At 40.5% G+C, this 23,053-nt stretch overlaps 1 protein-coding gene across 4 annotated transcripts in view; it reads left to right on the top strand.

Annotated features, from left to right (window-relative positions):
* Positions 1-23,053, top strand: part of kansl1b (KAT8 regulatory NSL complex subunit 1b) — a 300,606-nt gene that overhangs the window by 255,273 nt on the left and 22,280 nt on the right. For all 4 annotated transcript variants that reach the window (XM_060848550.1, XM_060848551.1, XM_060848552.1 and 1 more), the window contains 2 exons: positions 7,633-7,782; positions 21,257-21,408. In XM_060848550.1, coding sequence (XP_060704533.1) covers positions 7,633-7,782; positions 21,257-21,408 — 302 coding nt within the window. The remainder of the gene's footprint in view (positions 1-7,632; positions 7,783-21,256; positions 21,409-23,053) is intronic.

Raw genomic sequence — 23,053 nt, 5'->3', positions numbered from 1 at the left:
AGGTTCTAAAATATTTTATAAAGAAGCAAACGTGAAGTGTGAGAAAAGCTTTCTTTGGCACGTTGAATGGTTAGGGTATGGAATTCAGTTCCTATAAGCGTGCCGTTGGCAGATTCAAGAGGACATTGTTTCTGTTTCATTATCGATTGTACAGTACTATGGGAAAAGACAGTAAAATGGCACGAAATTAAAATGCTCAGAGCCATCACAGTCAGGATGGGCCAAATGGCCTCCTTCAACCTGATAATTCTGTGATTCTGTAATGTACAAAGCAGAGGTAGGGAGGGAAGAGTTTTGCAAATCTGTTCACAATGTGCTTCCAGTCTGTTCAGGAAAACAACATGGGTCAAAAGACTCCAATGGGGAATATTTATACTCAGGTTTAGGTTATTTGTGGAAAATCCAGAATAAAGATCATCAATTTGCAGAGGACCAGTTGGCTGAGAAGGGAGCTGACCTAAGCAAATCCAAATCAAAGATTGACAGACAGGTAATCAAAAAAAAGAGACAAGATTAGTGTGGTGCTGGAAAAGCACAGCAGCATCCGAGAAGCAGGAAAATCGACATTTCGGGCAAAACCCTTCATCAGGAAGGGCTCCTACCCCGAAACGTTGATTTTCCTGATTCTCAGATGCTGCCTGACCTGCTGTGCTTTTCCAGCACCACTCTAATCTTGTCTCTGATCTCCAGCAGCTGCAGTCCTCCCTTTCGCCTAGGTAATCGAGAAAAGTCTATCTTTCAAGAGTCGAAAGTTGAGTACTTTTGAGAAAGTCGGTATTCTCTGAATGAGACAAGACGTTTAAGCAGAAGAGACTGTTTACAGATGTCAAGTTGCTTATATCAGAGAATCAAAACAGAATAGTGTGTCATAAAGATGTATGACATGGAAACAGACCCTTTGGTCCAACTCGTCCATGCCAACCAGATATGCTAACCTAATCTAGTCCCATTTGCGAGTACTTAGCCCATATGCCTCTAAACCCTTCCAAATCATATACCCATCCAGATGTCTTTTAAATGCTGTCCACCACTTCCGCTGGCAGCTCATTCCAGACATGCACCATCCTCTGTGAAAAAGTTGCCCCTTATATCCCTATTACATCTACCTCTGTCATCTTAAACCTATGCCCTTTAGTTTTTGACTCCCCCACCCCAGTGAAAAGACTTTGTCTATTTATCCCATCCATACCTCTCATGATTTTATAAACCTCTGTAACGTCACCCCTCAGCCTCCGATAATCCAGGAAAAGCAGTCCCGGTCTATTCATCTTCTCCCTATTGCTCAAGTTCTCCATCCCCGATGACATCCTTACATCCTTATAAACCTTTTCTGAACCCTTTCAAGTTTCACAATATCCTTTTGATAGGACGGAGACCAGAATTGCGCATAGTATTCCAATAGTAGCCTATCCAATGTCCTGTGCAGTCGCAACATGACCTCCCAACTCCTATATTCGGTGCTCTCACCAGTAAAGGAAAGCATGCCAAATGCTGCCTTCACTATCCTATCTAACTGAAACTCCATTTTCTCCAAGGTATTTTTGTTCAACAACATTTTCCAGGACCTTATCATTAAGTGTATAAGCCCCCTGCTAGTTTGCATTTCCAAAATGCAGCCCCTCACAATTATCTAAATTAGACTTTGTCTGCCCCTCCTGAGACCATTGGCCCACCTGATCAAGATCCTATTGTAGTTGAAGCTAACCTTCTTTGCTGTCCACTACACCTCCAATTTTGGTATCATTTGTAAATTTGCTAGCTATACCTCTGATGTTCACATGGAAGATTCAGTGGGAAAGTGAAAAATGGAATGAGAGAGAATATGAGGAGACTGGCAGCTAACATATATTGGAATTCAAAAGTCTTCCATAAGCATAAAATTCATAAGGTAGCTTACAGAAAGTCTTGAGCTCTATTAAAGACCAACTATGGGATATATGCATGGAAAGAGGGAGCATAGCTAAGGTCCTAAATTAGACTTCACATCTGCCTTTACTAGGAGAGAAGATTGTAATGGGAGAGAAGGTAGCTTGAGATGATGATAAGGCTAAAAATTGATAAAAGATACTGGGCTGGCTGTAATTCAAGCTGATAATTTTCTCAATGTGCATTGAAGAATACTGATGATGAAAGTAAGGGTGGAAACTGAGTAGGTGCATACCATATTTTTTGATCACCTTTATTGAGGTGTTGCCAGACGGCTGAAGAATTATATATATTGCACATTTGTTCACAAGAAGACTAAATCCAATAGTTACAAATCAGTCAATTTAATCTTGGTGGGAAAAGAGCTTTTAGAGCTTACATTAGCTATGGAGAAGGAGTGGATTAGGTAAAATGGGAAGATATTTAATTGGGGAAGAGGAAACTATGATGCGGTTAGACATGAGTTAGGAAGCGTGGATTGGGAGCAATTGTTCCATGGTAAAGGCACTATAGACATGTGGACACTGTTTAAGGAACAGTTGTTGCAAGTGATGAATAAATATGTCCCTCTAAAACAGGCAAGAAGAGGTAGGATAAAGGAACCTTGGATGACGAGAGCGGTGGAGCTCCTTGTCAAAAGGAAAAAGGTAGCTTACATAGGGTGGAGGAAGCTAGGGTCAAGCTCAGCTGTACAGGATTACAGGCAGACAAGGAAGGAGCTTAAAAATGGTCTGAGGAAAACCAGGAGGGGGCACGAGAAAGGCTTGGCAGAACGGATTAGGGAGCACAAAAAGGCATTTTACTCTTATGTGAGGAATAAGAGAATGGTCAAACAAAGAGTAGGGCCAATCAGGGATAGCATAGGAATTTGTGTGTGGAGTCTGAGGAGGTAGGGGAAGCCCTAAATGAGTTTTTTGCTTCTGTCTTTACGAAAGAAACGAACTTTTTAGTGAATGAAACCTTTCAAGAGCAGATGTGCATGCTGGAATGGATAGAGATAGAGGACGCTAATGTGCTGAAAATTTTGTCAAACATTAAGATTGACAAGTCGCCAGGCCCGGACCAGATTTGTCGTCGGCTGCTTTGGGAAACGAGAAATGCAATTGCTTCGTCACTTGAGAAGATCTTTTAATCCTTGCTCTCCACTGGAGTCGTACCTGAGGACTGGAGAGAGGCAAATGTAATTCCTCTCTTCAAGAAAGGAAATAGGGAAATCCCCGGCAATTACAGACCAGTAAGTCTCACGTTTGTCGTCTGCAAGGTGTTAGAAAGGATTCTGAGGGATAGGATTTATGACCATCTGGAAGAGCATGGCTTGATTAAATGTTGTCAACACAGCTTTGTGAGGGGCAGGTCATGCCTCACAAACCTTATCGAGTTCTTTGAGGATGTGACTAGAAAAGTTGATGAGGGTCGAGCTGTGGATGTGTATATGGACTTCAGCAAGGCATTTGATTAGGTTCCCCATGGTAGGCTCATTCAGAAGTTCAGGAGGAATGGGATTCAGGGGAACACAGCTGTCTGGATACAGAATTGGCTGGCCAACAAAAGACAGCGAGTGGTAGTAGAAGGAAAATATTCCGCCTGGAAGTCTGTAGTGAGTAGTGTTCCACAGGGCTCTGTCCTTGGGCCTCCAATGTTTGTAATTTTTATTAATGACTTGGATGAGGGATTGAAGGATGGGTCAGCAAGTTTCCAGATGAGACAAAGGTTGGAGGTGTCGTTGACAGTATAGAGGGCTGTTGTAGGCTGCAACAGGACATTGACAGGATGCAGAGATGGGCTGAGAGATGGCAGATGGAGTTCAACCTGGATAAATGTGAGGTGATGCATTTTGGAAGGTTAAATTTGAAAGCTGAGTACAGGATTAAGGATAGGATTCTTGACAGTGTGGAGGAACAGAGGGATCTTGGGGTGCAGGTACATAGATTCCTTAAAGTGGCCACTCAAGTGGGCATGGTTGTTAAGAAAGCATATGGTGTTTTGACTTTCATTAACAGGGGGATTGAGTTTAAGTGTCTTGAGATCTTGTTGCAGCTCTATAGAACTTTGGTTAGACCACATTTGGTATACTGCGTCCAGTATAAGAAAGATATGGATGCTTTGGAGAGGGGTCAGCGGAGGTTTACCAGGATGCTGCCTGGACTGGAGGGCTTATCTTGCTGAGCTCGGACTTTTTTCATTGGAGAAAAGGAGGAGGAGAGGGGACCTAATTGAGGTATACAAGATAATGAGAGGCATAGATAGAATCGATAGCCAGAGACTATTTCCCAGGGCAGAAGTGACTAACACGAGGGGTCATAGTTTTAAGCTGGTTGGAGGAAAGTATAGAGGGGATGTCAGAGCGGGTTCTTTTCACAGAGAGTTGTGAGAGCATGGAATGCGTTGCCAACAGCAGCTGTGGAGGCATGGTCATTGGGGACATTTAAGAGACTCCTGGGCATGCATTTGGTCACAGTTGAGGGTGCATACATGAGGATTACTGGTCGGCACAACATCGTGGTCTGAAGGGCCTGTTCTGTGCTGTACTGTTCTATGTTCTAAATGATGGTCTGGAATAAAATTCACTGCCTTGGTCAAATCTGAATTAGTTTAAGAAAACCATCATTAATTTGTTTGAGGTAAATAATTTTTGACTAACTTGCAGGTTTTTGTTTTGTTGAGGAAACTAGTTTAATGAAGGCAGTTATTATGTTACACATGGATGTCCAAAACATATGACAGAACATGCAAAGTTAAATCTAATGGAATAAGAGAGACTGGGTCAGCATGGATAGAATGTTTATTGATATGATGAGAAAGAGGGACTAGTGATGAATAATTGTTTTGCATTGTGGAGGAACGTATGCTGTTGAGTGCCCTAAAGGTCTCTATTTCTAGATTTGAGTTGATGACTGAAATTTTGATGTCACACAATTTTAAAATTTGCAGGTGACACAATTTTGAAGTATTTTAAACTGTAATTACATTTCATGTTGGCATCATCTGGTGGAGTAGGTGAACTTGTGACAGAAGAGATTTGCAAAGTGCATAGTGAAGTATTAGGGGAGGAAGAACAAAGACAATATGGAATTAAGTTCTCAGTAAGAATATTGGACTCAAAAATATCTCTTTTTCTCTCAGATACTGATAAATCTGAGTTTTTCCAGAACTTTGTGTCACCAACATTAGCAATATTTTCTTTTTATAAAACAATTGCTGCAGCTTTACAGCAGCTGCAGTAGCAAAAGAACTTGGGGATTTCTGTGCAGAAATTATTGAAAACGCTCAGATATTTAAGTGATTAATAAGGTATACCAAATCCTGAGTATTCAAACTGAGGCAGTTATCATAATTTTACAAAACAGGGACAGCAAGTCAAGTCGAATTAGCCCTTCTTTGTATTTAGAATACAGTAAAATTACATTATTCAACACCAAAATTGCCACAAATAGTTCCTAACCAGATTTGAAGAATAGCAGATATCAGACAGCAGGTTTATAGCCCAGACAAAAAAAAAACTAATTAAACCCCAGTCGTCTTTGAAGATAGCCTCCACTGTCTCTTAAACACGTACAGAATAGACGGATAAATTAAACAAAAGAATATATAATTCCCAGTTCGTTTAATCAATTTCAACATTCTGTATCACAAGCACATGGGATTGTATCTTGCTTTATGAAGATACAGCGCAATGTAAACACCTTCCAGTAGGCTCCAAGGAATATTCACGTGGTTCTTAAATTGGGATTCTGTGCTCTAAATTTGTGCTCCAGTTTGCTAACAGGAGAAGAACTAAAGATCACCAGAAATCCTTCCTGCAGCTTTCACAGCCATAGCTTTTCTGTCTAAAAACATGGTTCAAACTGGTTTCTTTTTCAGATTTTCCAATATTCTCTTTGTTAGACAAGTCAACATGGGCCTTCCTGTGAAGACTTCTCCCAACATCCAAATATCTGCCAGCCTTTGAGCAGAGCTGAAACATCTATAGGCCTCCCAAGCCAGGTCCAACAAATAAATATCAGGTTGTTTGTTCCTTGCTTTTTTGTACCAAAAAACAAGCTGCATATGGTCCACAAGTCACCTTCAGTTTACAGCTCACAATCCCAACTATAAATGAGAGCAATAAAATTATGGAGGTGTCAACAACGAATATTTATGAAATACTGAATTTACTGGAACATCGAGAATCAGAGGACACTCATTTGAAGTGATTTAGCAAAAGTAGCAATAACATAACAAAATTCTTGATTGCACAGTGAGCTGTTTGGATTTGGAAAGCGCTGACCTAGGAAGTGGATTCAATTTTCATTCCAAAAATAATTGGTTAATTATCTGAAGAGAAGTTGTGGAGCTATGTGAGAAGGAGGGTGTAGTTGAGCTGAGTTGCATTATCAGGGCTAAATGGCCTTGGTAAATGTTGTAATCATTGTAATTTTACCTTGTGATTTTTCACCTAAGTCCTATTTCAGCATCATTGCATCTTGTGGAAGAATGGAGTGCTAAGATACTGTATTTTTTTGTTCTCCGTGTAGCTAGATGCAACAGGAAAAGGATGAGTGGTAAAAGAATCAGTTGCATCATCAAAGCATTTTTCATTTTGCGTCGTGAGTTGTCATCTTCAGTGGATTGCCAGAAAATGTGTTTGGAACAAATTCAGTAGTGCCTTGCAAGAGACAATTGGAGGGACAACTGAAAAAGAAAATTCACAGGGATGTAAGGAAAGGGATGAATGTCTGATTAAATAGCTCTTCCAAAGAATTAGGCCAGTAATAATGAGGTGAATCGTGCTCCGTTCTATGTTGTTAAGCATTATGTATTGTGCTTTTTGTATTGGGTACTTCTGTAACACTGGAGCCCACTGACTGTCATTTTGTTTGAATTATGTAGGGTAAGCATTAAACCAGCGTAGGGAAGAATTAACATTATCCCATGTTTCAGATATTGATTGAATTAATTGATGGCTGATGTTTTATCATCTTTATCACTTCAATGCATTATTATCTGAAACAGTTGGACACTTGGGAGTGGTAAAAGCTCCCCATTCATCTTTAAACTTGATCCAACATTATGCTGCCTGTATCATAACTTTCACCAGGTTCATGCCTCTGTGCATGCTGCTTTATATTAACTCCCAGTTACGCAGTAACCTCAGTTTTGATGTGGTCATTCTTGTATTCGCATTTGTCTGTGGCATCACTGTTTCTTTCCACTCTCTTCCAGACCTGTAAATTTCCAAGACACATGCATTCCCCAAATTCTGGCCTCCTTGTACATCACGATATTTAGTCACTTCATTGATGACTGTCACAACACTGAGCTATGGATTTCCCACTTCTCTCTAAGTCTGTATGCCTTTTCCCTTAGTCATTTCTTAAAACAACTGCTTTGACCATATTTTTAGTCACTTGCCCAAATATCTTGTTATAAGGCTTGATGTCAGATTTAGATTCTCATTTACTCCTTTAGTGAATTTTTGTATGATTCACTGCCGCATTATAAGTGCTGTGTGAATGAACATTGTTTAAATGATTAAAGTTTTTTTTAATGTGGAAAGCTTAGATTCAATTCATTTGCTTCCTATTGTCTCTCAAGTTCCAAATATTAGCTGTGACCTTTGGATCTAGATTTGTTAGAATCAAGTAACTTAAAATGAACATTGTTCAGGAGGGTAATGCAAGTATCAAAACTGGTACATGCATATTGAGTGATTGTGTCTTATTGCAGAATATGCTCACAGTAAGAACCGTACGGAGAAGCCATTTAAACAGCACTTCGATGATTTACTATCTGTGTCTAAACTAGAAAGCACGCCAGTACAGGAAAAAATCCTGAACAAGAAAAGACAGCGAGAACTTCCAGCAGAACTGACAGAAAGTAAGTTGTGCATCAATTATAACTCACTTAGAAGAGAATAGAAACTATATAAAGGTGCAAAGATGAAGCTTAATTTATGTATTCGGTTTCAGCCACTACCTCTTTGTGGAAGTGCAGACACTGGGAATCACCACTGGAGGGGTGGTAGAAGTACCACAATATACAATGCCTTGTATATTTACAAACTGTTACCCTGAATAGTTGGCTGTCACATGGATTTCACCATCTCCAAGAAATACACTTTCTTTCAACTGGGTTTTGAATTGTTTATTTGAATGTTTACCAACCACATGACCCTGTCAAATGAAGACTAAGCAACTATGTGCTTGATACAATGAAAATACAGATTAATTTGCAGTTTGGGACTGTGTAGATACGGGTGTGAGCTGTTGTGCATTAAATATTGGCATTTTTCCCCCTTGTGTGTTCAGCATCAAACTCGTTGGTATATTTAGATCTCTGTGCAAATTACTGAGCTTTATATGTCGATCATGGTTGCTTGAAGTAAACACTTTGTAGTGACACTGTGTTGACCAAAATCCATGTATACTTGGGTAGATAGTACTCTGAAATTTAGGGGCACTGAGGTGTACTCAGAAATGATGCTAGAATTTAACCATTCAACTAACCTCTTGTCTTGCCCAGCAGTGAGCAACTGAGTATATGCATTACAGAAAAGATATGAATGCATTGCAGAGTGTACAGAAGCAATTGACAAGAATGTTTTCAGAAATGACGAACTTCAGTTATGAGGATAGACTGAAGTCAAGAAAGTTCTCCTTGGACAGAAGGCAGCTGGGAGGAGGTGGCCAAAAAAATGCTAGTCCAGCCAGTGGCTCCTACATCCCATGAGCCAAAAAAAATGAAAACCATTTTCTAAAGGTTTTCAAAAATATGAACAGGCTGGATGTAGTCGACAGGGAGACTTGTAAAAGGAATAGGAATGAGAGAGCATAGATTTAGTCATGTGCAAAAGAAATGATGGGGATGTGAGAAAAAACATTTTTACACAGCCAGTGGTTAAGGTATGGAATTTATTTCCTGGAATTGTGCTGTAAACTGGTTCAAGTGAAGCACTCAGAGGACGTTGGATGATTATTTGGTTAGCAATAGTATGCAACAGGTTGAGGAAGAAGCACGAGATATGCATTAGGTAATGATCGTTCAAAGAACCAATGCAAGCATGATGGGCCGACTGGCTGTCCTGAGTGGTGCTTCTCTCATCAGTTAAATCTGAAGTCAAATGTATTTCATCTAATTTTTTATGGCACCAAAAGTCCATGCTGATGAGCTTCAAGTCTACAAATAAAGTTCAGCTCTTTCTATTCAGGAGTAAATGCTGATACACATAGTCGTAGAGTTGTACAGCACAGTAACTACCCATGTGGCCCACAGTGGTCCATGCCAACCAAAATGTCCATCCACATTCTAATTCTGTTTCCCGGCACTTAGCCCATATCCTTCTAATCCTTTCCTATCCATGTATTTGTCCAAATGCCTTTTAAATGTTGTTAATATACCCACCTCAGGCACTTCAGCTGGCAGTTCATACCATGTGCATTCCACCCTCTGTGTAAATATTGCCCCTCAGGTTCCCTTTTATTCTTTCCCCTCTAATCTTAAGCAGATGTCCTCTAATCCTCGATTCCCCAACCCTGGGAAAAAGACTGTGCATTCACCCTGTCCATGCCTCCATGAACGTGTGTTCCTCTCTAACACACACACCCCACCTTCAATCTCCTATGCTGTAAAGAAAACAGTGCTAGCTTGTTCAACCTCTTCCTATAACTCAGGCCATTGATTCTAGGCAGTATCCAAGTGCGGTCTCACTAATGTTCTGTCCACCTGTAATATCTTAGAATGACCATAGAATTTGGCCACCAATAAAGACTAGAGGTAATCAAAATTAATGTACCAAGCTGGCAGAAAGCTAACAATAATTTGGAGTCAGAAGTTGACAGGCAAATGAGTAATTGAACAATGGGAGCCCTTTAAAGATATGATTTACATGGAGATTAAACCAGCTTCTGTGAAGAGAAAAGGAAGGGCATAAAAATCTGTGTGATTAAAGATTTGGCAGGTAATGTGAGATCAAAACAGGAGGCTTTTGATAATTGTCATGTAATTCATGATATAGTAGAGAGCCAAACTGAATGTAGGAAGTTAAATAGCTTTAAAAAGGGGAATGAGATGGATTAGTTTTAGAAAAGAAAATATATAAGCAGTTAAGATAAAAGGAATCTGTATTATGACTCCAGGAGGAGTTTTCAGATTCTGAGTAAGATTAGATTAGATTACTTACAGTGTGGAAACAGGCCCTTTGGCCCAACAAGTCCACACCGACCCGCCAAAGCGCAACCCACCCATACCCGTATATTTACCCCTTACCTAACACTACGGGCAATTTAGCATGGCCAATTCACCTGACCCACACATCTTTGGACTATGGGAGGAAACCGGAGCACCCGGAGGAAACCCACGCAGACACGGGGAAAACGTGCAAACTCCACACAGTCAGTCGCCTGAGGCAGGAATTGAACCCATGTCTCTGGCGCTGTGAGGCAGCACTGCTAACCACTGTGCCACCGTGCCGCCCTAGATGATTATGGAGGATTGTTGCAATGACTGCTCATGTGTGGACAGCAGCGATACCCTCTGTACTTTCTGCAATCTGTCTTCTCCCTTTTCACATAGAATGGCACAATCACAGTGGCTTCCAGGTCCCTGGCATGCTTTCTTGCTTTCAGCTGAAGAGGCAAACGTTATGTTCCACCATACTTCAGTATTTTGGCAGGGATTCCATCTCCACCTCATCTCCATCATAAACGCATTTCAAGTATACTCCCTCTCATTCTTAAACTATAGTGAATAAAGATCAGTCGAACTAATCTGTCCCCGTAGGACAGCCCTGCCACATTCACATCAGCTTAGTGAACCTCCATTGCACTCCCTCGATGACCGGTATATCCTCTCCCTACAGAAACCAAAACTGCATGCAATACTCCAGGTTTGGCCTCACTAAGGCCCTGTATAATTGCAGTCAAACATCCCTATTACTGAACTTAAATTCTTACATGATCATTTGCCTTCCTAATTGCTTATTGCATCTGCCTGTTGACTTTCATTAACTGATGATACCAAGATTCCTTTGTATATCCACACTTTCCATTAAATCATCATTTAAATTAGACTCTTTCTTCTGCTTTTCATGTCAAAAATGTGCAATTTCACATTCATCCACATTCTGCATCTGCTGTTTGCCTACTCACTCAACTTGTCTGAACCTTTTACATCCTCCTCTCAGCTCTCAATTTTGTGTCAAACTTCGAAACTTTTCATTTGGTTCACTCATCCTGTCAAATATATATCATGAATATCTGGGGCCCAAAGATTCTTGTGGTACCCCACTAGTCATTGCCACTTAGTGAAAAAAGATCCATTTATTCTTGCGCTGTTCCCTGTTTATCAATCTATATTACGTCTATTCCATGTGCATTAACTTCGTCCATTAACCGCCTTACGAAGGATCTTGTCAAAAGCCTTCTGAAAATCTGAATACACCATGTACACTGGTTCTCCCTTACCCATTAGACTCGTTACATCCTTAAACAAAAACTCTACCAGAGTAGTTGAGCATGATTTATCTTCATAAACCCATGGTGGCTTTGTCAAATCCCATGAATGTTATAATAGACTGCAGCATTTTTCCCACCAGTGTTAGGTGAACTGGCTGTAATTCTGTTTTTTATTTCCTACCTTCCTTTTTAAATAGTGAGTTTTCATTTGCCACCCTCCAATTTGTATGAACTGCTCTGAAGTCTATGGAATTTTGTAAGATATCCCCCAGTACAGCCATCAGTTTCAGGGCCGGTTTCATCAGTGCTCTGGGATGTCAACTATCTCCATTGCATTTGTTACCTTTATTTAAATTCAGAACAGTAGTTTTGGATTTATCAACCTCATGCTCCATTGTAATGAATAATGATCATTTTATCATTTTACCCATGAACAAGGTTATTGTTTCTGAGGAACGGTCTCTGGATCCAAAATGCTAATTCCAATTTCCCTCCAAAGATGCTGCTAGGCCCAAATATCTCTAGCAATTTGTTTTGTTTGATGTTAATTAATCCATTCTCCTCGCCAAGTCCCCAATCTAGAAAACTGTTCTCAGTTTTTAAGTGGTGATGAATCAATCATGTACACCTTCCAGGATATGCTCCTACTCAATACCTTTGTAAGTTTGGTTTGTCCAATCTGTGTGATTAAAGTTGCACCCTTATTGCACAAATCCATGATTCATTCTGTAATACCTTCCCATACATATCTACTATTGACTGATAGCTACAGACAGCCCCCAACAGCATTTTATGTCCCTCCATCCTTCCTAGTTCCACCCAAATAGATTACATAATTTTCTCAACCAAAATCCTTCCTCACTATAGCATAGATTTTTCCTTTACTAACAATGTAACTCAACTTAGTTTCTTTCACCTGTCCTTCCTGAATAATGAATACAGTTCCCATCCTTGTAATCCTGCAGCCACATCACTTCACAGAAGAATCTCAATTATCTGAAGGACACAGGCAGGGAGTATTTCGCTCAGTTAATTGAATTCTAGATAATCGAATGCCAAATAATGTTATTTACCCAAGCATCAGGACCTTGCGATCTTGCCAGATAATTCGATATTCAGATAATCAAATGCCAGATATTTGAGATTCTTCTGTAATTGCAACTATGTTATAACTGTTTGTGAATCCATTTGTGCTGCAAATTTATTTTTCTCTCAAGACAAAACCTCTGGAGTTTTATTTTTAACCTTTTTAGTCATCTTAGCATTATTTTACACTTACCTTCAGAATTTCCACTTTTTTCCTCTTTATTTTTGTGTTTTATTTCAATCATCGATTCTCCCTCCTCTGTCTCCTTGTTCAGATTGCTAACCCATTACCACACTATCTTAAAATAGCAAATGCCCCACCCCCAACTCCTATCAAAGAAAAGACCAGGTTCAGCTCAGATGCAGCCTATCCCACTTACAGGAACAGGAATAGCCAATTCAGTCCCCTACAGTCTTTTTTTTAATTATTCATTCACGGGATGTGGGCATCACTGGCTGGCAAGTATTTACTACCTGTGACCCACAATGCTGTTAGGAACTTCCATGATTTTGAACTAGCAGCAATGAAAGAATTGCAATATATTTCTAAGTCAGGATGGTGAAGTCGCTTGGAGGTAGTGATGTTTCCATGTATCTGCCCTCAATTCCATTGGCTTCTACCTTAGGTAAAAGTCTCTTATGTGGGACTTTAGCACATCCATATAAGCAACACTCATAGACATTCTTCTGTCCACTACATTAGTCATCTCAAAATCTAATGAAACTTGTCAGGCATAACTTATTTGTCATGAATCCATGCCGGCTCTCTCTGATTAACTGAAATGTTTCAGTTACCCCATCCTTGATTATAGTCTCCACCAGTGCATCCACCACAGGCATGATATGACAGTATTCCCACTTTCAGTTTGCTCCTTACCAGCTATATTCCTTTTACATAACTATAAAATTCTTCATGTTGATTTGATATCCCTGGCAAGTTTCATTTCTCCATCACTTTTGTAACTCTTCTGAGCTGTTTTATGATCCTTTGCTGGGCTTTTTATTTTTCCCATTCACCAGATCTGTGTTGTCTTTGTGAACTCTTTCTTTATAGTTTTATACTATCCCATATCTCTTCAGTGGTCCATGACTACTATTCTATGAAATGGAGTTTTTCCCTCCTGGATATAAGCTGGTTTCGTAATGTGCAAAATGTTTCTTTAAACATACTCCACTGTTCTTCTGTTTTTGTACCAATTAGCATATTTTCCCAGTTTACTGTGGACAGTGTCTGTCTCATCCTATTAAAGTCGACCTGACCTAAATCTAAAAGTCCGGTAACTGATTCATGTTTTTTGACTTTCAGATGTTGTATTAAATTTGATCATAACATGATCACTATTTGATAAATGTTCATGCACAGTTATGTAACTAATTGCATTTGGATCATTGCTGAGTACTAAATTCAGTGTTGTTTGTCCTGTTGTTGCCAGGGCACATTACTGTAGGAAATTATCCTGGGCACACTTCAGAAATTCATTACCTTTCTGACAAGTATCTGTCAGCCTCTCCCAATCCACAATAAAGTTAAAATCTCCTAAAAAGACAACTCTGGCTTTGCTACACACTCACCTAATACTAGCACTCCAGAACAACTAGTAGGGAATTGGTACACAACACATGTTACATATTTGCATCCTTTACTGTTCTTCATTTCCATCCAACCAATTTCCACTGAATGCTTTCACCTCATCATATCCTTCCTCACCATTGAAATAATTTTGTTTCCCAACAGAAAGGTTACTCCACCTCCTCTGCCATTTTCCCTGAACATCCAATAAACCTTATAACCTGTTATATTTAGAACAAAGAAAATTTACAGGCTTCGGCCCTCCAAGCCTGAGCCAATCCAAATGTACTGTCTAAACCTGTGGGTCAATTCCTAAGCATCTGTGTCCCTCTGCTCCCCACTTAATTGTGCATCTGCCCAGACGCATCTTAAATGAATCTACAGTGCCTGCCTCTACCACCTCTGCTGGCAACGCATTTCAAATGCCCACCACTCTTTGTGTGAAGTAATTCCCAATTTAGTTCCCAATTCTGTCCATCCTGCAGCCATGTTTTACTAATTGCCACCATATTATAATCTCTGATTTGAATTTGTCCGTTTTCCCCAGAATTGGTACCAGTGCCCCAGGAGTCTGAATCCCTCCCACTTATGCTATTTTTGCAGCCGTGTATGCATTTGGTGTATCCTGTTCTTTTTCCTGTTGTTAGAACATGGCACTGGTAGTAATCCTAAGATTATTAGCCTTTGAGTTCTTACCTTTCAATTCGCATCCTAACTCCCTATAATCTGCTTGTGGAACCTCACCTCTTTTCTTACCTATGTAATTGGCAATTGGTATGGTCATGCATAAGGAATTAGTATGTACAATTGAAGGACATGGGATTGAAGGTAATGACCTAATAAGGATAGAGAACTGGGTGGCAGATAGTAAATCAAGAATAGGAATAAACTGGTCGCTTTGAGTGGCATCAACTAACTAGTGAGATACCGCACGGATCAGTGCTTGGACTAGGCAACTAATGTAATACCTCTAAATTTGCCGGTAACACACAGCTCACTGGGTGAGGGTGATGCAAAAATCCTTCAGTGTGATTTGGGCAAGTTGACAGTGCATGGCAGAAGAACAGTCATATTGATAAATGTGATGTTATTCAATTGGTAGCAAAATAGAAAAACTGGCAGTGGTTGGGAAAGGGGGAGGTGCAACAGCACCTAAGTATCCTTATTCACCAATAACCATGCAGGTGCAGCAAGTGATAAAGAAGGCAAATAATGTGTTGGCCTTCATAGCAAGAGAATTCAAGCACAGAAGCAGGGAACTAGCACTGAAACTTATATGGTCATAGTGAGACCAGACTTGGTGTTGTATGCAGTTTTGATTTCCTTGTCTGAGGAAGAATGTTCTGGTTGAGGAGGGTTTGCCAGGCTGATTACTGAAATAGCACATATGAAGAAAGTATGGATCAATTAGGACTACATTCACAGGAATTTTAAAGAAAGAGGGGTGTGTCTTAGAAACATATAAAATCCCAGCAGGACCAGACGGAATAAACAGAGTGAGGATATTCCTGATGACCAGGCCGTCCAGAACCATGGGTCACAGTCTCAAGGAGTAACCATTTAAGACTCAAATGAGGAGAAATGTCTTCACTGAGATTAAAGAGCCTATGGAATTCTGTGCCACTGAAAATGGTTAAGTCAAAAATATTCACTGTTTTCAAGGAGGAGGTAGATAAAGTTCTTAAGGCTAAAGGGATCAAAGCGTATGGGGATAAAGCAGGACAGGGTACTGAGTTGACAGGTCAACTGTGATCATATTGATGGCAGCGCAGGCTTGAATGGCCGAATTACCTCCTTTTATTTTTGTGTGTTTCTCAAAGGAGCATATTATTGATGCAAACTCCACTTCCATGAATTTCCATTAGATTAAGTTTATTCATTACTGTGTTTATGCATAAAGATGGATAAATCCCCAGGACTGGCTCAAGCATAGCGTATGTGGGATTACTGGGCCCCTTGTTGAGATTTGTCTCATAGATGGCCATGGATGAAGTGCCAGAAGTCTGGAAGGTGGCAAGGAAAAACCAGGGAACCATAGACGGATGAGTCTGACATCAGTGGTCGGCAGGTTATTGGAGGGAGTTCTGAGGCATAAGATTTACATGTACTCTGAAAAGCAAGAACTGATTAAGGATAATCAACATGGTTTTGTGAGGGAAATCATGCTTCACTGACTTAATTAATTTTTTTTGAAGATGTGACAAAGAGAATTGATGAATGCAGAGCAGTGGACACTGTCTCTTCTGACTTCAGTAAGGCTTTCAATACGGTTCTACATGGTAGACTGGTTAACAAGGTTAGATCACATGGAATCCGGGAAAACTAGCCATTTGGATGCAAAATTGGCTCAAAGACAGAAGACAGAGGGTGGTAATGGAGGATTGCTTTTTGGACTGGAGGCCTGTGAACAGTGATATGCCACATGGATCAGTGCTGAGTCCACTGCTTGTTGTCATTTATGTAAATTATTTGGATGTGAATATAGGAGGCATGGTTAGTAAATTTTCAGATGACACCAAAACTGGGACAATGAAGAAAGCTACCTCAGAGTACAACGGGATCTTGATCAGATGGAGTTTAATCTGGATAAATGTGGAGGGCTGCATTTTGGTAGGGCAAATCAGGGCAGGACTTATACACTTGTAGCTCAGCGAGCAAACCTACATCCAGAACCTCAACTTGAGCTACAAATCTTCTCAAAATTTGTTTTCTTCAGCTTGCCTTTATTGGTCAGTGCAATGAGTATAGGAGTTGGGAAGTCATGTTACAGCTGTACAGGGCATAAGTTAGGTCACCTTTGGAGTACTGTGTTCAATTCTGGTCTCCTTGCAATAAGAAAGATGTTGTACAACTTGGAAGAGTTCAGAAAATATTTACAAGGATGTTGCAAGGGTTAGATGATTTGAGTGAAAGGGAGAGGCTGAATAGGTTGGGGCTACTTTTTCTGGAGCATCGGAGGCTGAGGGATGGCCTTACAGAGGTTTAAAAAATCATGAGGGTCATGGATAGGATGAATAGTCAAGGTCTTCTCCCCAGGGTAAGGGAGTCCAAACCTAAAAGGCATAAGTTTAGGGAAGGAGGGAAAGATTTAAAAGGGACCTAAGGGGCAATGTATATGAAATGAACTGCCAAAGGAAGTGGTACACTTACAATGCTTAAAGGGCATCTGGGTAGGTATATTAGTAGGAGAGGCATTGAGAAATATGAGCGCAATACTGGCAAATGAGACTAAATTAATTTAGGATATCTGGTTGGCATGGATGAATTGGACCAACTGGTCCATTTCTGTCCTGAACATCTCTATGACTGTGCTTCCTGAATAAGTATTAATTATGCCTGGGACCTTATTTCACTCCAAGATGCCCACTGCAATCTGAAATCTTTGCTTTGGGTGTGTTTAGAGATCTTACTTCAAGAGTTGCCTTTACTTCTTTATTACCTTGAAAATACTGACTACTGACATAGGTGACAGCGACATCCTATGAATGAAAAATAAAATAAATTCCCCTTGCTTAAGTGATCAGCATTGTGTTTGCCTTCCCAATTCCTTGCTGCACCTGTGTACTAACCATCTGTAATATATGTTCCATGGTAACAATATCTCTGTACCACAGATTTGTGAAGTATTTCACCATTTATGTAATGTTTTGCTTTCTGTTCTTCCTGTTCAAGGGAACTAGCTCCTATTTTCCCATGTTAATATTCCATCTGCCAAAATTTTACCTGCTGGCTCAAATTATCTACCTTTCCAGAGTTTGTTTTCGTCACCACTTACACTTGGTGTCACCAACAAATTTAATTTTCATACACTTAATTCCTTCATTCAAGTCATTAAGTAGATTTTAAATAATTGTACCCCCAGCACTGATCCTTGAGGCATGCCTTTGGTTTTGGTTTGCCAACTTAAAACCAATTCATTTATCCCCACCTCTGCTTCCAGTTACTCATCAATCCTTTATCCAAATGAATATATTACTCCCAACACCCGGTGCCTCCTTATCAAGGAGGGAATCTTTTTGAGTATTTACTGACATAATACTTTGAATACTGAACTGAACTTAGCTTTAACAAAAGCATTAACAGCTGTGTGCAAAACTGTGAAGGATTCTAGAACAGTACAGCACAGGAACGGGGCCTTCGGCCCATGATGTTGTGCCAAATATGACACCAAATTAATCTAGTCCCTTCTGCCTGCTCTTGGTCCGTATCCCTCCATCCTTGCATATTCATGAGCTTATCCAAAAGTCCCTTACGTGCTTTTATTGTATCTGCCTCTGGCAGTGTGTTCCAGACTCCTACCACTCTCTGTTTAAAATAAAACTTGCCCCCATGTCTCCTTTGTACTTTAACCCTCTCACTTTAAATGCGTGAACCCTAGTATTACACAGTTCAATGTAGGTGGGGGTGGGGACGGGGTGGGGGCAGATTCTGACTGTCAACGCTATCTGTGCGTGTCATAATTTTATAGACTTCTATCATGTCTCCCCTCAGCGTCCACAACTCAAGAGAAGACAACCTAAGTTTTTGTAGCCTCTCCATATAACTCATACCCTCTTATCTAGGCAGCATCCTGGTAAACCTCTTTCGCACCCTCTGCAAAGCCTCCACATTCTTCCTGTAATGTGGCAACCAAAATTGAACGCGATACATTGAATTTGGCCTAACTAAAGTCTTATAAAGCTGCAAAATGGCATTCTGTTTCTTGTACTCAGTTTCCCCGACCAGTAAAGGCAAGCATACCATTCACCATCTTTACCACCCTATCTGTTTGCATGACCAGTTTCAGGAGCTGTGGACTTGAACCCCAAGACCCTTCTATGTGTCAATGATGTTCATAGTGCTGCCATTAACTGTATACTTTTCCTTAACATTGGTTCTCCCAAAGTGCAGCACCTCACACTTCACCAGACTAAACTTCATCTGCCATTTCTCTGTCCGTATATGGATCAGTTGCAGATCTTGCTGTATCCTTTGACATCTTCCACACTGTCCACATTCCACCAATCTTTGTATCATCTGCAAACTTACGAACCCACCCATCTACATTTTCATTCCAGTCATTTATATATATCACAAACAGCAGAATACAGAACCCTGTGCAACACAACTACTTACAGATGTCCAGCTCGAAGAACACACCTCCACCACTATCTTCTGTCTTCTACGGGCAAGCTAGTTCTGATTCCAAGTGGCCAAGTCACCATGAATCCCATGCATTTTAATCTGTTTAAGCCTACCACTAGGGACCTTGTCAAAAGCCTTACTAAAATACATGTAAACAACATCTGCTATTCTACCCTCATCAATCACCTTTGTTATCTCCTCGAAAAATTCAATCAAGTTAATAAGATATGGCTTGCTCTGGACAAAGCCATGCTAACTATCCTTAATTAAACCATGCCTTTCCAAATGTGCATGAATGCAATCTCTAAGAATCCTCTCCAATAGGAATTAAAATAGGAATTATGGATGGCACGGTGACACTGTTGACTCACAGCGCCAGAGACCCGGGTTCAATTCCAGCCTCAGGCAACTGTCTCTGTGAAGTTTGTACTTTCTCCCCGTGTCTGCGTGGGTTTTCTCCGAGTGCTCCAGTTTCCTCCTGCAGTCCAGAAATGTGCAGGTTAGGCGAATTGCCCATAGTGTTAGGTGAAGGGATAAATGTAGGGGAATGGGTCTGGGTGGGTTGCTGTTTGGAGGGTCAATGTGGACTTGTTGGGACAAAGGGCCTGTTCCCACACTGTAAGTAATCTAATCTAAAACTTGTTTTGGCACAAAAATCACTGAGCCAAGGTTTTAGATTTATGGTGATTGTAAAACAACTGGAGACGATGTGGGAAAACATTTTTGCATGGTAAGTTATAATGTGGCATATATTGTCTGCATGTGATGCGTACAGATTTAGTTGTAAGTTTGATTGCGGAGCTGGAAGATTTGTTTTCAGACGTTTCATCACCATGCTAGGTAACATCAGTGAGCCTCCAGTGAAGCGCTGGTGTTATGTCCCGCTTTCTATTTATCTATCTTGGTTTGTTAGGATGTGTGATATCATTTGTGGGCGGCACGGTGGCACAGTGGTTAGCACTGCTGCCTCACAGCGCTAGAGACCCGGGTTCAATTCCCGCCTCAGGCGACTGTGCAAACTCCACACAGACATTCTCCCTGTGTCTGCGTGGGTTTCCTCCGGGTGTTCCGGTTTCCTCCTATCGTCCAAAAATGCGCAGGTTAGATGAATTGGCCACACTAAATTGCCAGTAGTGTTAGATGCAGGGATAAATGTAGGGGAATGGGTCTGGGTGGGTGTGCGTCGGTGTGGACTTGTTGGGCCAAAGGGCCTGTTTCCACACTGTAAGTAATCTCATCTAATCTAATTTCAATTTTTCTTCTTAGAGGTTGGTAAATGGGATCCAAATTATTGGTGGAGTTCCAGTTTGGATGTCAGGCCTCTAGGAATTCCCGTGTGTGTCTGTTTAGCCTGTCCTAGGATGGATGTCTTGTCTCAGTCGAAGTGGTGTCCTCCTTCGTTTGTCTGTAAGGATACTAGTGATAGTGGCTAGTTGGTGGTTGTGTATCCTGGTGGCTAACTTTCTGCATGTTTGTCCGATGTAGTGTTTGTTGCAGTCCTTGCATGGTATTTTGTAAATGACATTTGTTTTGGTTGTTTGTATAGGATCCTTTAGGTTCATCAGCTACTGTTTAAGTATATTGATAGGTTATGGTTCTCAAAAATTGCAAACACAGGTTTAGTGTTGATTTGCAGAAAAAGAATTTGCTAAGTACAAGAAAAATAAACATTTTCAGGGCATGACGAAAGAACAGGAGAGTGGATATTATTGGGAATCTCTCAAAAGAATTGGCAGGCGCACATTTGAATGCCATCTTTCTGTGCTGTGTCATTGTGAGGAACAACACTAAACAAATCTTGCCAAATATCCAGGCTGCAAAAGGCAAATGGAAAACAAAAGAGTAAATGGGCCTTCGTTGACAAGCCTATGTAGGTTTCATTATCAGGAGTGAGGGTGAAGTTTAACCACTCTTGCATTGTTGTGCTGGCTGATTCCAGTGATAGATTGTGTGTTTGTGTGTGATTACACTGACTATGTTGCTCTGTGTGAGGTGACACTTCCCAAGAATCTTCGCATGTAGCAGGTGTCATTAAATTGTTTCATGTTTGTTAATCAAGTGTTAAGCATTTGCATTTGTATGCTAAGTTGTTCAGAATTTTTGTTTTTGATTCTTTCAGCAAGACAGGCATTGTCAGATACGGGGAGTTCATACAGTTCGACAGTTGGCTCTCATACCTCAGTTCATAGCCCATTGCTGCGGCAGTTGTCCACTTCATCTGAGAACTCTGTACCAATTCCAACCAACACACCTAGTGTGGCATCTGCACTGGTAAGCAGAATAGAGAATTAAAGGAAATTACAAAACAATGGTTTACACAGTGTAAGAGAAATTCGTGACCACATGGATTGTGTTTTGGCAAGGAGCACAGTAAAATACTTTTTTTTAAAGTTTTGTGCAGGAAACATGAACCATTCCCGTTTTCAATAATCATTTTATATGTCCAAAGTGTTTGTGATCTCATTATTCTGGTTGGAGTTGCATGCAATAAGAGTCGCATGCAATGTCAATGTAATTTTCAGTCAAAATGCTCTTTATGTTTACTTACTAGAATCTCTTAGTTAAAATTCTGTATCTGTTCAGTTGCCTGATAATCAAACTCCCAACCCCAGGAAAACAAATCCAGTCTATCTGACTTCTTAATTAAAACTTTCCAGTCCAGGAAACATACTAGTAAATCTATGCATCCTTTCCAGTGTCGTCCTATAATGTGGATTCCAATACTGCAGCTGTGGCCTAACCAGTGTTTTATGCAGTACCAGCATATCCTCTCTGCTCTTAATCTCTGTGCCTTGGCTATTAAAGGCAGGTATCTCGGGCATTTAAAGCATTTTATCCATCTGTCTGCTCTCTTAAGGGATTGATGAACAACGTCCCTCTGATCCTCTGTGCTTCTCAGGTTCTGTTGTTTATCTTGTATTCCTTGCCTTGTTTGTCTTGCCCAAGTGCATCATTTATTTGGTTTGAATTCCATTTGCCACTGATCAGTCCATCTGACCAACCTGCCTTTATCCTACTATATTCTAAGGTTATCCTCCTTTCTACTTACCATACCACTGATTTTCGTATCATCCACGAACTTACTTGTCAACTGTTGTACAATTCAAATCACTAATATATTCACCACAAAAGCAAGGGAACCAACACTAATCCCTGCAGAACCCGACTGGACACAGGCTTCCAATCACAAAATCAGCCCGTGCATATCACACCCTGCTTCCTGCCACTTGTGGCTAATTGTGGATCCAATTTGTCAAATTTCCTAGGATCCCATGGGTTTTCAGCTTCTCTCTATCTTCCAGCCAAAGCCTTCCTTGAGGACCAAGTAAACTACATGAAATGCATGGTTCTAGTCTACACACCTGGTCACCTCCTAGAAACATTCAATCAAGTTGGTCAAACATGACCTCCCCTTGACAAATTCATATTAATGATTAATTCCTGCCTCTCCAAATATAGAGTAATTCTGTCCCTCAGAATTGCTTCCAATAGTTTTCCCACCAAGGGTTAGACTGACTGTTCTGTGGCTTCTTCGTTCATTGCTCCCTTTTTGAATAATGATGTTATGTTGGCTGTCCTCCAGTCCTCTGCCACTTCTCCTGTTACCAAAAAGGAATTGAAAATGATTGCCAGCACCCCTGTCATTTTCTTTCTTGCCTCACTCAACAATCTGGGATATATTTCATTTGGCCCTCTCCACCCAGTAAAAGATCAAAATCATATGGTAGTTGATAGTGTTTAGTTCAATTAGCAAATAGCTAAGTGGTCTCTATTTGCATGCAAGAAAACTTGCCAAAATGCAAGCTTGGGCTGTTAAGAGCTAATTATCATCTATGTCGCTCAAATGTCAGACAATGACCATCTCCCACAAACCAGAGACTGTAATCACCACCTCTTGACATTCAGTTGCATTAAC

This window comes from Hemiscyllium ocellatum, chromosome 32, assembly GCF_020745735.1.
Source record: "Hemiscyllium ocellatum isolate sHemOce1 chromosome 32, sHemOce1.pat.X.cur, whole genome shotgun sequence".
In the NCBI taxonomy this organism is placed as follows: domain Eukaryota; kingdom Metazoa; phylum Chordata; class Chondrichthyes; order Orectolobiformes; family Hemiscylliidae; genus Hemiscyllium; species Hemiscyllium ocellatum.
The sequence above is the reverse complement of the archived record's forward strand: the minus strand, read 5'-3'. Positions and strand labels throughout refer to the sequence as shown.